Below are 13,426 nucleotides of genomic sequence, written 5' to 3'. Positions count from 1 at the left end.
GGTATCTTATATAAATAGAGTCATAAAATATGTATTCTTCTGTGACTTTTCTTATGTAGCACATTTTCAAGGTTCATCCATGTTGTAGCGTGTCCCAGCACTTCATTCCCTTTGATAGCCATAAATAATAATCTGTTGTACAATTATACAACATTATGTTTGTCCATTGATGAGTTAATGACATTTGGATTATTTCCATTTTTACACCTTTGCTATTGTAATATTTTATTCTTAGGAATAATGCTGCCATGAGCATCTGTGTACAAGTTTCTGTGCACACATACATTTTCATTTTTCTTGGGGACATATCTAGGAGTAGCATTCCTGGATTCCTACGGTAACTCTATGTTTCATGTTTTAAAAAAACTGCCGAAGCGGTTTCCAGAGCAGCTGTACCATTTTACATCCCCACCAGTACTGTACTGAGAGTTCCAGTTTTTCTCAACATCCCCAACAACACCTTTTATCGCGTGCCTATTTGAATACAGCCATCCCGATGGGCTGAAATGGTATCTTGTGGTTTTGCCTTGAATTTCTCTGATGTTGCATGTCTTTTGTTTGCCTGTTGGTTATTCATATATCTTCTTTGGAGAAATATTTTCAAAACCTTTATCCGTCTTAAAATTTGGTTATTCATCTTTTTATTATGAGTTGTAAGAAATCTTTAGATAGGCTAGATACAAATCCTTTGTTAGATAAATGATTTTCAAATATTTTCACCCATTTTGTGGTCTGTCTTTTCACTTTCTTTTTTTTTTTTCTTTTTTCTTTTTATTTATTTATTTGACAGAGAGAGAGACCGCAAGAGAGGGGACACAAGCAGGGGGAGTGGGAGAGGGAGAAGCAGGCCTCCCGCTGAGCAGGGAGCCCCGTGTGGGGCTCGATCCCAGGACCCTGGGATCATGACCCAAGCCGAAGGCAGATGCCCAACGACTGAGCCACCCAGGTGCCCCGTCTTTTCACTTTCTTGATGGTATCGTCTGCAGCACAGAAGTCTTTAATTTTGCTGTAAGAACTGTGGCTTTTATTTATATTGCCATGCTTGTGCTGTGTGGTAAGGCAAAGGAGAATGTCCCTGTCTTTGAAATGGGTCGATGTTTCAAATGTAGGTAGAGCTGCAGCCTGACTCTCTCCACTTTCAGCCTGTTTCTTCTCCCTTCTTTCTTCCCTGTGTGGCCTCTCTTACGGCTGTGATGGTCATACGACAACAGGTCTGTCTTGGCCTTGATCGTTCGGGACTGAGGGAAACTGGCAATGTGTCAGCATTTTATCAAAGGATTGCTGTTTTCATGATGTTAATAGTTACCACGAATCTCATCCTAAACCTCAATTCCCTGATCCATCTCTTTTCTAAGTAGAGCACTGCCCCTGGTTGCTGAACTGCTCTTGTCCTTGAGTGGCCATCAGGGTGTGCAGTCATGGAGCTTGGTGGTCCTGGAGATGATCAGACAGCAGCACCCCTCCATTCAGAGGAGCCACTTCTTTTCCAGTGTTTTCTGCTTCATTGCTGGTTTGCAGGCCTGTACCTGGAGCTTCATGCCATTGGGCAGTTGGACACCAGTGTGCCTCAGGCTTCTGGATGTCTTGGATCAATAAGATTTCAAGAAGTGTTAGCATATAGTATAAGGTTATTTTTAGTTTTGTCAAGTAAGGACATTTGGCAATGTAATTGCCATCGTGATAGAAAATGAGATATTCCTATCAAGAGAGTGCCAAAAATACCAAATGAATTTACTTTTGTGAAAAGCTGATGTATGTTCCTATTCTTCTTATTCTGCTGTCTATCCCTGAAAAATACCCTGTGGTCTGTGGATCGATATTTGGGAACCATAAGGCTTACATACTTAACTTAAATCTTTATTTGAAAAGTAGAACCTTCACTTAATCAGGAATTTACTCTGTATGATGCCAGATACCAGTTTTATATAGATCATTTCCCTACGTTGAATTAATTGTTTTGGCTGTTAACGTTAGACACATCTTCCTCTGTACCCTCTGCTGATATTTGAGAATTTCTCCTGTAACACAGATGAGAAAGAATTGTTTTAGGTATATGTGAGTATAAATATGATTTTACCTTTAAAAGATTAAAAAAAACCCAACCATCATTCCAAAAGTAGAATGGCTCCTATTTACAAATACAATGTTTAATTTCTGGATTATGTGTGTTCTAAACTGGGAGTACTACATAAATTTTTATTGATTCTGTCTCATCTGAATTAAAATGTCAAACACATATTAGGGTTTTATCATAAGATAGTTATTGGCTGTCACACTGGCACATTAATTATAGTAATTGGGCAGTAAAGTAGCCATAGGAATAGATAATAGGCTATACATTTTGATGAAATTGTAGTTATAACCTCTTATTTATGGTAATAAAATCTTGTTAATTGACATTGCTGACAAGCTCTTTTGCTTTCCTTTTCTACTTTTCAGGTTGGTTTGTGAGTCTACTTAGGAACTCTGAACTGAGAGCCCACAATACACAATACACAATAAAGGTCACATTCCAGAATTTTCTAGACTCATTCATGGTATACACATTAAATTCAGCAAATATTTGCTGATCATGTTTTAAATGCTCCTAAGTATACAGAGATGTATAAAGCAGTTTCCCACACTGAAAGACTAATACTGAAGAAGGGAGGCAAAACATCTCTATGTAAATACCTGTGACCCACATTTATTGAGTTACATATATGAGCCACACGTAAGTACCTAACAAGTGGGATAAAATACAAGTTCAGAGGAGGAAAGAATGATTCCAAGCCTAGGTGATCAGTGAAGCTGTAAGGTTCAGTGATAGAGGAATTACTTGGAATTTCTGACATAAAGCTTCGAGCTATCTCTGAAAACACATTTACATTCTAGAGCTATAGCAAGAGGTACGTGGTTAAATGCATCGACATGGAAATCAACTTTTGTTCTAGGCTCAGCTGCCGTGCAACCTCATTTAGTGTCCTTGAGTATATAAAATTGATGAAATAATATGTGTCCAGCATCTCTCACTATGAAAAATGAGATAATGCAGATGCCTAAGCTGTTTCCTGTGGTGAAAGTCAGATTGCTTGGCAGGTGTGTATTTTTTTTCAGGCAACTTAGGCCATACATCTGAATGGTAGGCACAGCTTTCCATGACTAAAAGGATTAGCATCCTTACCAAAGTGCCCAATTTATTGCTGGGAAATAGCATGTTCTGTGTAACATCAGAACTGTTGTCTGAAAAATTGCCTGAATTTCTCGGAGAAACTGCCTATGTGAATACAGAGTAGTAGTGTGGTGATCGCTGAAATTTGATAAAAAGGAAACATGAGCTGTTACTGCTGGTTTAGGGATGTTACAGCTGGTTTTTAAATTCTTGCATCATCTCCATTTTATAGCAGAGGAAACTGAGCTTTAGACTTCAAAAGTTGCTTCGATCATACAACTGTTGGATATCAATCTGTGGAAATCTGATGCACTGTTTCCATGGTTGATGGTTTTCGTGCAGGCCATTGTAAGCCATCTTCGTGTGCGTGCGTGTGTGGATGTAAATATTATCTGTTTTTTCACCAGGTTGCTTCTAGAACTGCTGGAGTTGCTCTTTGACAAGTTTAATGCTGTAGCCACTGCACACTCCGTGGTCCTGGGGTACCTGCAGGACACAGTTGTGGCTCCCCTTACTCAGCAGGAAGACATCAAATTGTACGATATGGCGGACGTGTGGGTGAAGATCCAAGATGTTCTGCAGGTGAGGTCCTTTTACAAATACGGTGCCATCTTGCTTTGGAATAACAGGTTGGGATGAAAAATCTGCCACCTAAAATATTCCCTTACTCAGAAACAGTGAGAAAGCAATGTTGCTAGCTGATGTCATCAACTTCTATCATCTTCAAAAAAGACCTTTTAACTTTTTTTTGCCAGGCTTTAAAATTAGGAGATTCTCAGTATGTAGCAATCAAGGATGTACAGTATTTGGCTTTCTGTTGTAACGTACTTGGCTTCACTGGAATTAGTCATATATTAAGGCAATCAATATTAAAATGTTCTTAAACAGTGTTTTATAAACATGTAGCTTAGTTTTATGACCATTTTCCTACAGTCGTCTCTTGCATATATTGGGGGTAAATGACAGGTCAAGAGCTTGTTTTGAGAGATGAAAATAACCGTAAGGTATAAATGTATCACTTTGATTTGTTGAAGATCGGAAAATGTTATTACTCTTTGGTATGATGGTGCAGAGATGGTATTTAGAAATTTTATTATATTTCCTCTCCATGTGCTAGGAAAATATATTTGATTTGGCTAGATGAGAATTGGAAATACGATTAAGAGTTAGCTGAAGCAAATTTGACATAGCCAAATGGAAGTGACTTGGTTAGATAGTACCTACTAATATGAAAAAAATCAAGTATATGTAGGAAATTGAAAAATATAACTGTGTAGGAATGAAATTACTTGCATGGCAAATAGGAGTATTTGCAGGAAAAAATAAATCATGAATGTAAATTGTAGTCATTTTTAAGAGTATAAGGTGTGTCCTGTTGGATTGAATGATGGATTCTTGGTTATTCATTCATTAGACATTTTTTTTGGTGCAGTGTTTGTGCTTTATTGATGGCTCAGTGAAAAGAATATAGGTTGCAACTACATGCCCTGAGTTCCTTTTGCTGCTTTGTCTATTACCATGTGTCCATAGTAGGTGCTTGATGAGTATTTGTCTATTGAATAAAATATCTTTATTGCTTAGAAACTGGTTCTTACACTGAGATACCACCTTACACCAGGACAGGGAAAGAAACAACAAATGTTGGAGAGGTTGTGGAGAAAGAGGAACCCTCTTACACTGTTGGTGGGAATGCAAGTTGGTACAGCCACTTTGGAAAACAGTGTGGAGGTTCCTCAAAAATTTAAAAATAGAGCTACCCTATGACCCAGCAATTGCACTCCTGGGTATTTACCCCAAAGACGCAGATGTAGTGAAAAGAAGGGCCCTATGCACCCCAATGTTCATAGCAGCAATGTCCGCAATAGCCAAACTGTGGAAAGAGCTGAGATGCCCTTCAACAGATGAATGGATAAAGAAGATGTGGTCCATATATACAATGGAATATTACTCAGCCATCAGAAATGATGAATACCCAACTTTTACATCAACATGGATGGGACTGGAGGAGATTATGCTAAGTGAAATAAGTCAAGCAGAGAAAGTCAATTATCATATGGTTTCACTTATTTGTGGAACATAAGGAATAGCATGGAGTACATTAGGAGAAGGAAGGGAAAAATGGGGGGGGGAATTGGAGGGAGAGACGAACCATGGGAGACTATGGACTCTGAGAAACAAACAGGGTTTTAGAGGGGGTGGGGGGAGAGGGGATTGGTTAGCCCGGTGATGGGTATTAAGGAGGGCACGTACTACATGGAGCACCACGAAAACAATGGATCGTGGACCACCACATCAAAAACCAATGATGTATTGTATGGTGACTAACATAACATAATAAAATAAAAAAAAAAACAACAACTGGTTCTTTAACGTTTTATATCTTGATTTACTAATATCATGGATATATGTGCTTTTCCCACAAACATGTCCCGTGTTTATTTTAAGGATGAAATGAGGTAATAGACTTCAAAGCCATTTCAAAAATAGAATGAGGGACTTTTGGTTCTAGCCATGATGAAGTTACTTCCTGTTGTAAGCAACTCTAAAACCGGATGGACTCAGGCAGTCAGCACATTCATTTGAGAGCAGAGAACACATGAAGTGAATCCTGCATTCATCCCAGCTTCCTCTTGGGGGACACCTGCCACGCTGTGGCATAGGGAACTGAAATCGAGGCAGACAGCAGCAGGCTGAGATGAGAGTTTGGGGATGTGGAGGCAGCTAGAATCTGTGGGTTAGGATGGTGGAGGTGGAGAAGAGGGAATTGCATAGAGGAGGTGCCCCATCAGTCTGAAAAGAGTGCCATTGGGCCTTTGGTCAAATACGGAGTTACATAGACGCACCATAAGGTTTGGCAGAAAATGGCCACCATGGGACTCTACGTTGAACCGCAATTCCAGATGTTGCCAGATGCTTAGGACTGTTGGAGTTCAGAGTGCCCAGAGCGGGGTGAACTTGCTGAGCACCCTGTTCTTTCAGATGTGGCCTCAGAAAGGTTATGTTGTGGCAAGAGGACTGTTCTGGGTGTAGGGTAGGGGTTACTGTAGATCTTGCATAACCAAGTCTCCACAGCATCAGCCTGATCCACCTGTACATTTCCTGCCTGCCGGAGCAAAACTCACTCCAAAGTAAGACAATCCACCTTTTTAGTAGTGAAGCATCCACAGTGTCCAGCATACATTTATGCTTGGAAAAAAGCAGAAAAATGTGACTCTAACTGGGATTTAAGAAAATTAATAAAAATTAATATCTGAAATGAAAAATTTACCAGGTGGCTTTAGCTGCAGATTGCCTGCTATAGAAGAAAATACCAGATAACTCGAAGATGAATCAATTGGAATGATCCAAAATGAAGCATAGGGAGAAAGCGGACTACAAAGAAAACTGAACAAAGCCATATTATCTATAATGGGGTAGTATCCTGCAGTTTAACATTTTGTAGTTGCAGGTACAGAGGAGAGGGGAGAGAGTTATTGGGGCAGAAAATTCTCAGAAGAAATCATGACCAAAAATTTCTAAATTTGTTGAAAAACATAAACCCACAGATCCAAGAAGCTCAACAAATCCTAAGCAACATTAACACAAAGAAAACCAGTACCTAGACACATCATCATCAGGTTGCTGAAAACCAAAGAAAAAAGTCTTAAAGATAGCCAAAGGAAAAAGACACAGTGCTTAGAGGAACCAATGACAAAAATGTCCACTCACTTCTCAGTGCTATTTTGAAGAACATACCCCTGTCTTTTGGGGTTTGTCACTTTGGGTTTAAGAGATCCTCTTTAAATATAAAGATACAGTTTGGGGCGCCTGGGTGGCTCACTTGGTTAAGTGTCTGACTCTTGATTTTGGCTCAGGTCATGATTTCGGGGTTGTGAGATCGAGCCCCAGGGCAGGCTCTGTGCTGGGTGAGGAGCCTGCTTAAGATTCTCTCTCCCTCTGCCCCTCCCTCCCATCCCCACTTGCATGCTCTCTCTCTGTCTCTCTCGAATAGGTAGATAGATGGATAGATAAATATAGGTAGATTAAAAGTATATGAATAGAAAGAGAGATACCATGGAATACTAGTAATTTGTATTATGCAGACATGTTGGACACTATTAGAATACGTGGTATTTCATACTTTATAAATTCCTATGATCTGATATTTGACCAACTTAGACTAATGTTGTAAGTTGAAAACCACTTTTAAGTCTATTAGGATGGTATTTATAATACTATCACGAAGAATTAATTATGGTTTTGAACAAAGTAAGATATGCCTTACTTAGCTCTATTTAGTTTGAATTTGTCCAACATACACAGTTCCCACACTTTTGAAAACAAAACCCCACCAACTTGTATTAAAAATGTTTATAATATACTAAGGAACTAAGGAAGTCCCATCAGACAGGAACAGCTGAGATGTAAACATGATTTAAAATACAGGTTTGTGGCTTCATGGAATGACTTACACCTCTCACCCATTTGGTTTCAAATGAAGTGATTTGGGAATCTTACCTTCATATTATGATTTGAGTTGTTTTGCCTACTTAAACAGCTTTATTGAGATAATTTACATGGCATAAGATTCATGCATTTAAAGTATAAGTTTCAGTGGTTTTTAGTAAATTTATGGAGTTGTACAACCATCACCACGATACAGTTTTAGAGTATTTTCAACACTCTAGAAAGAAACTTTGTGTCCATTGGCAGTTACTTCCTGTTCCCCGTTTTCACCCCCCCAAGATGTGTTTTAAGACATAAAAGAAGTCTCAGTTGTGTGTTACAGCTCTCAGTAAGTTGGTAGTACCCAAATCATGCACTTGGAAATACTGTTACTATTTGATGTTAATGTGTTCATGTGTCATTGGCATAAGCTATTTGACAGATAAAGAATATCAAACTAAAATTGATCTAATAATACAAGGTGAGGTGTCTCACATAAAAGTATCATTTCATTTCATTTATTCTGTTTAATTGGTTTGAGATCAAGGTATGACTGTGTTCTTTGCTTCTTTCCTTTCTTGTAGTCCATTTTTCTCCTCCTCTTACTTATCTACTTTGCTGCCCCCATTTTTTGTTTTCTTAGACATATGTTGGAAGAATGACCTTGGTCACGACTTGAATTAATCTGTGGTTGTTTCTTAACTATCTATTCTACTCGTCTTTATTAAGCCACAGATTTGAGAAATGAAGCATGTTTGAATAAGAAGTTCATCTAAATATTTTAAATGGTTATTATACAATAAAAATTATTTTGCAACTTTTAAACTGTTTTTAGCTCTCTGTATTTTCTGGTTCCTTCAAAAATTATTTTAGGCCACAGGTTACTGAGTGATATTAGGCTGTTACCTGTCAATAAACTGGGTATGTGCAGTGGCAGGCACACAAATGAACTGATGTTGCTAGATATAAGAAGGCATTTGGCACAGGGTGTCATATAATTGTGCTGAAACATGTGGAATGGACCAGTAGAGGGTTTTGGGGTTGGTGATGAGCTGATTCCTGGAGTCACAGGAGCGGGGAGGAGATGGCAGTGGTTCTCCAGGTACTTGGAACGGCAAGTGAGATGGTGTTATGTGGCTCAGAGGGAATGGACAATGGTCTTCGGAGAGAAGTGAGAAAAAGAATGGCTGAGCTGTGACGGCTTCTTCTGTGGACTAGGTAAGTTTGGCTAGGTGGATTTGGGCGCGGCTTGTGGAAGGCCTTTAGTGTCATGTAAGGCATTTGTGATAATTTTCAGACTGATGGTTTCTGAGGCAGGGTATGCATTTAACTTACCCAGGGCTTGTTTCCTAACCCCCTTCTAGACCTTCTGAATGAGAATCACTGTGGATAAGGACTGGATTCTGTTGTTTCTGTTTTTTTTTTTTTTTTTTTTTTTTTAGGTCCTAAGGTGATTCTGTTTATTTAGGATCCTCTAATTGGGAGCCATTGCTTTGGGCCAGTGTTCCCTGAGAACATATTAAAAGTGCAGATTTTTATCCCTACCTTATACTTACTAAATTATAAACGCTAGGGATGCAGCTGTATGATCTGTGTTTTAACAAGCCCTTCAGGTGATTTGTATGCGTGCTGAAGTTTGGGGACGTTTGTTTTCAGTAATATTGGACCACTGGGGATTTTGATTGGGTTGGGGTGAGTTGAAGTAGGATTAGTGTGCTGGCATTGAAAAGGACTGAGCAGAGTGGCTAGAGACTAACGCAGGGAAACTGTTTGTAGGCAAGTGGAGAGTCTGTGGATGATATTACTTGGGTATTGTCTAATAGTGAAATAAACAAGACACACTTTCATGGGGCATGGTAAAGGAATACAAGGGAGAGGATTTGTAAACCTTTCGGGAGTCTTTAACACCCAGAAAAATCTGTAACACCATATAGTCGGCTCAGGAATCTGGTTTCCAGTGCGACAGATATTTTAACGGTGGTTTAGTATTAAGTTATTGGGGCCAGCTGTGTGCTAGGTATTAGGGAATAAAGATGAACACAAGATGGAGAGCTCACTGGTGAAGTGAGGAGGAGCCTGCAACGTATGTTTCTCCACTAAATTCACTGTTAGAGATTTGGCAGGAGTAGTAACATGGGAGAATGTGTTTTAATTTTTTATTTTTTTTTTCCTAAACCAATATGGAGGGTTTCAGAAAGACTCTTGGTTTAAGTGCCGTGTCGAGTTTTCTGCTTAGGCCAATTTTGTTTTCACATCCTTGGTGTGCACCAGCTTGATTGAGCAGAGGTGACGGCATTACCCGGTGCATGGAGCTCCGTACGCAGAGTTTGGGTTTCAGTGTCTCTTTGAATAGAAGATGTTTCTTGCTGACAAATTGAAATGTTCTTTTGTTTATTAAATCTTGGAAGAGAAAATGATTTTTGATCCTTTTAAAGACTTCAGCAGCTTTTCTCCCCTGGAACCTGGGCTTTCCCTGGCTGGCAGAATCCATCCTGCAGTCGAAAGGCTCATTTGTCTCAGCATGTTTGTGTCTGGAGACAGCCTTGTGAGGAGACAAGGCTGCCGTCATCCTAGTAACAGGGTGTCAGAGTTTCCTCCTGGTGTCAGACCCGTGACCACACACCGCTGCACTCCTTTTGCAGTTTTACACTCTTTTTGAAACTGTGATAATAGAAATACATGTTTTTGCCCTTCTGAGCAGCGGCAGCACCTTCCAAAATGTCACCTACTTGGTGACATGCCTGTCATCCTGTTGGCTGCACATTTTCAAGTGCATAAGACTGTGGTCCGCTTGAAACAAAATATTCTATTTCTTGTGGAATTCTGCCCAACAGGAAATGAGAGGATCGCTTTGAACAGGTGTTAGGGTGCTAAAAAAAAAAAAACAGTCTCCTTCTTTCCTATCTCCTGGCAAAACCAACTGCCCATTTAGCTATTATTGGCTGGAGGGTGAAGCCCCGTGGTGTGCTAAGCAGGGCTCTCTACGTAGGTGGCGGCCGTGGGTTCTCATTACACTGTTTACCACTGACAGTGACACCCGGAACAAGTCACTTCACGTTTTTGTGCCTTGAGCTCTCTTTCTGGAGATCAACACAGACAGAATGTAAAATCATTTTACTTTTGCTAACTGCCACATAAATGTTTAAATAGTGATAAAATTAGCCTCATACAGAGAGAACTTGAAGTTTGCTGTCAGGTAAGAAAATGCACAAATCTTATTGGTACTGATCCATGACCTGGAGGAGTTTTTCAAGGAGAAAAATGCAATTTCTATTTTGAATCCAGGTCTGAAACTAGGTTATTCTTAGGTTTGGTTTCATTTGATATTTTGTGAGCTGAGGATTCCAGACCTTAAAGTAAAGCCCGCTTTTTGCAGTATTCCAAGCCAGATAACTTGTCAGATTATCCTTGCAGAAGTAGTTTTTCTTCACTTCTCAGCCTTTAAAACTTTTTTTTTTTTAAAGATTTTATTTATTTATTTGACAGAGAGAGAGACAGCGAGAGCAGGAACACAAGCAGGGGGAGTGGGAGACGGAGAAGCAGGCTTCCCGCTGAGCAGGGAGCCCGATGTGGGACTCGATCCCAGGACCCTGGGATCATGACCTGAGCCGAAGGCAGACGCTTAACGACTGAGCCATCCAGGCGCCCACCTTTAAAACTTTTTGATAGCCTCTATTTTGGGTGGCTTTTAGTGAAGTCTTTGCCAGCCATGCCACTGCATCTCCAGAAAGGTGCTTTTGCTCCTGGAAGTTTTGTCGTGTCTTGTCAATGGGTGGTATGCTGCCCGGTGAACAGAACTGAGTTTATATTAGAAAGTTAAATTAGAAATCTTCCTCGAAATTGGAGCCAGTTTCCATAGCATCAGGGCTCACCCTGTATTATTTTATGTTCACTACTGTTAATGTTTAAAGCAGGAACTGGTGGGCTGCCAAGGAGATCCTCTGGCTCCTGGTACAAATGTGGCAAGTGCTAAGGTGTCTCATGCCCAGTGAAACCTGAGGTGAATGTCATGGACATCGTAATACATTGGGCCAAAGTTGCTAATATAGTAGCTTAACAGCAGATACTCCAGAGTAAGAAGATCTGGTGGAAAGTCTGTTCTCCTTAAATTCCTTGTTACCCAGGCAGAGTCTGCTTAGATCTTGGTCTAGCAGGGGAGATGGCAGCCTACCACTTCCAAAGCTTATTTCCCTTTCTGGTTTTGTCTGAGATTTTAGAGGCTGGAACATTGTAAGTCACGTGCCCATCAGGCTTGTACTGCTACTGATGCTGTAAGGGTCCCTATGAAGATGGTGTGCTTATCAGGGTGTGGGGTACCTGGGCTGAGGCCCGGGGCCTGCTAGGAACCAGGAGGTCATATAGTAAGTGATGAGGATTCCAGCCAGAATTCCCTGCATGCCCCACTTCTGGAGAGCCTGTTTCCATAGGATTCCATTTGATTCTAATGCACATTCCCAGTTGAGAGCCAGGATTAGAGGTTTGGTCATACTTAAATCAAAGCTATTAAAGACAATCATAAGGACTAAGAGAAAATTATAAAAAGTGAATTTAGTTTAATTTTGAAAGATAGGTCACTGTTGCATGTTGGTGAGAAGTGTCTGTGTTCCATGACAACAAATGATGAGATGTTGAAACTCCATATAGATAGTTGAATGCATAATGCAACTAGTATGTTAGAGACCTGGGGAAAAGGGAGGTTTCTGGTTGGTTGGTTGGTTGGTTGGTTCTTTAGAAAGTTTTATGTTACGCTGAAATCTCAAGCTCCCTGCTGAGCCCAGATCCCAACCTGGGACTCCATCTCACAACCCCAAATCACAACCTGAGCTGAAATCTAGTCGGACACTTAGCTGACAAAGCCGCCCAGGTGCCCTAATATTGTTTTATTTCTACTGCTGTCCATTTCCCTTTCTTTTACTATTTTGAAAAAAATCCTAGAGCTGATTCTGTTTCAGCTATATTAGAGTATGAATTCTAAAAGATAAGGACTCCTTTAAAAAAAAGCATAACGGTACCTAAAAGCATAATTTTCTTATAACCAAATAATCCAGTCAGTGTTCACATTTTGAGTTGTCTCAAATGTTGTAATTGTTTTTTTTTTTTTTTTTTTTTAAAGATTTTATTTATTTATTTGACAGAGAGAGACATAGCGAGAGCAGGAACACAAGCCGGGGGAGCGGGAGACGGAGAAGCAGGCTTCCCGCAGAGCAGGGAGCCCGATGTGGGATTCAATCCCAGGACCCTGGGATCATGACCTGAGCCGAAGGCAGACACTTAACGACTGAGCCACCCAGGCGCCCTCAAATGTTGTAATTGTATATTTTTTGTAGTTTGTTTGAATCAGAATCCAAATAAGGTTTAAATATTGCAGTGTGATTGGTATGTTTCTTAAAACTCCGTCAATCTATAAGTTAAATCTCTCATTTTATTTATTGAAGAAACCAGATCATTTGTCCTGTACAATTTTCCATATTCTGGTTTCTGTTTGCTTTTCCATGATGTCACTTGCTATTTATTATTGTCCTGTAACTTGGGTCTAGAGCCTCCTCAAATTTAGGTTGAATTTTGGGGGGTATAATTACTTCCTAGCTGATGGTAGAGATTATGCTTTTCTGATAGAAAAATAAAATGGTGAGATTAATATTTTTAGGATGATTTATCTGGAAGTGGTGTGCAAAATGGATTGGTAGAGAAGGAAATGGATGGAGAGATCCCACTTAGAAGTTAGGCTCAATCAGTGTGGGATGGAAAGGCAAGATGAGGGCAGGGCCACTGAAAAGCAAGAGGACAGAGATAAAAGAGATTTTAAGAGAAGAGTGAATTTTCAAAAACATTTTAACGACGACTCTACCA

The 13,426-nt window shown here is 39.9% G+C and overlaps 1 protein-coding gene across 3 annotated transcripts in view; it reads left to right on the top strand.

The window, feature by feature from the left end:
* EXOC4 (exocyst complex component 4) overlaps positions 1 to 13,426 on the top strand; it is a 738,469-nt gene that overhangs the window by 89,276 nt on the left and 635,767 nt on the right. For 2 of the 3 annotated variants that reach the window (XM_064574933.1, XM_064574934.1), the window contains exons 7-8: positions 791 to 946; positions 3,559 to 3,733. In XM_064574933.1, coding sequence (XP_064431003.1) covers positions 791 to 946; positions 3,559 to 3,733 — 331 coding nt within the window. The remainder of the gene's footprint in view (positions 1 to 790; positions 947 to 3,558; positions 3,734 to 13,426) is intronic. The other variant, XM_045864245.3, reaches the window with a different exon arrangement.

This window comes from Mirounga angustirostris, unplaced genomic scaffold (genome assembly GCF_029215605.1).
Source record: "Mirounga angustirostris isolate CCGP_5_RB_7025 unplaced genomic scaffold, mMirAng1.0.hap1 SCAF_12, whole genome shotgun sequence".
Taxonomy (NCBI): domain Eukaryota; kingdom Metazoa; phylum Chordata; class Mammalia; order Carnivora; family Phocidae; genus Mirounga; species Mirounga angustirostris.
Note: the sequence above shows the minus strand (reverse complement) of the source record. Positions and strands in the feature narration are given on the sequence as shown.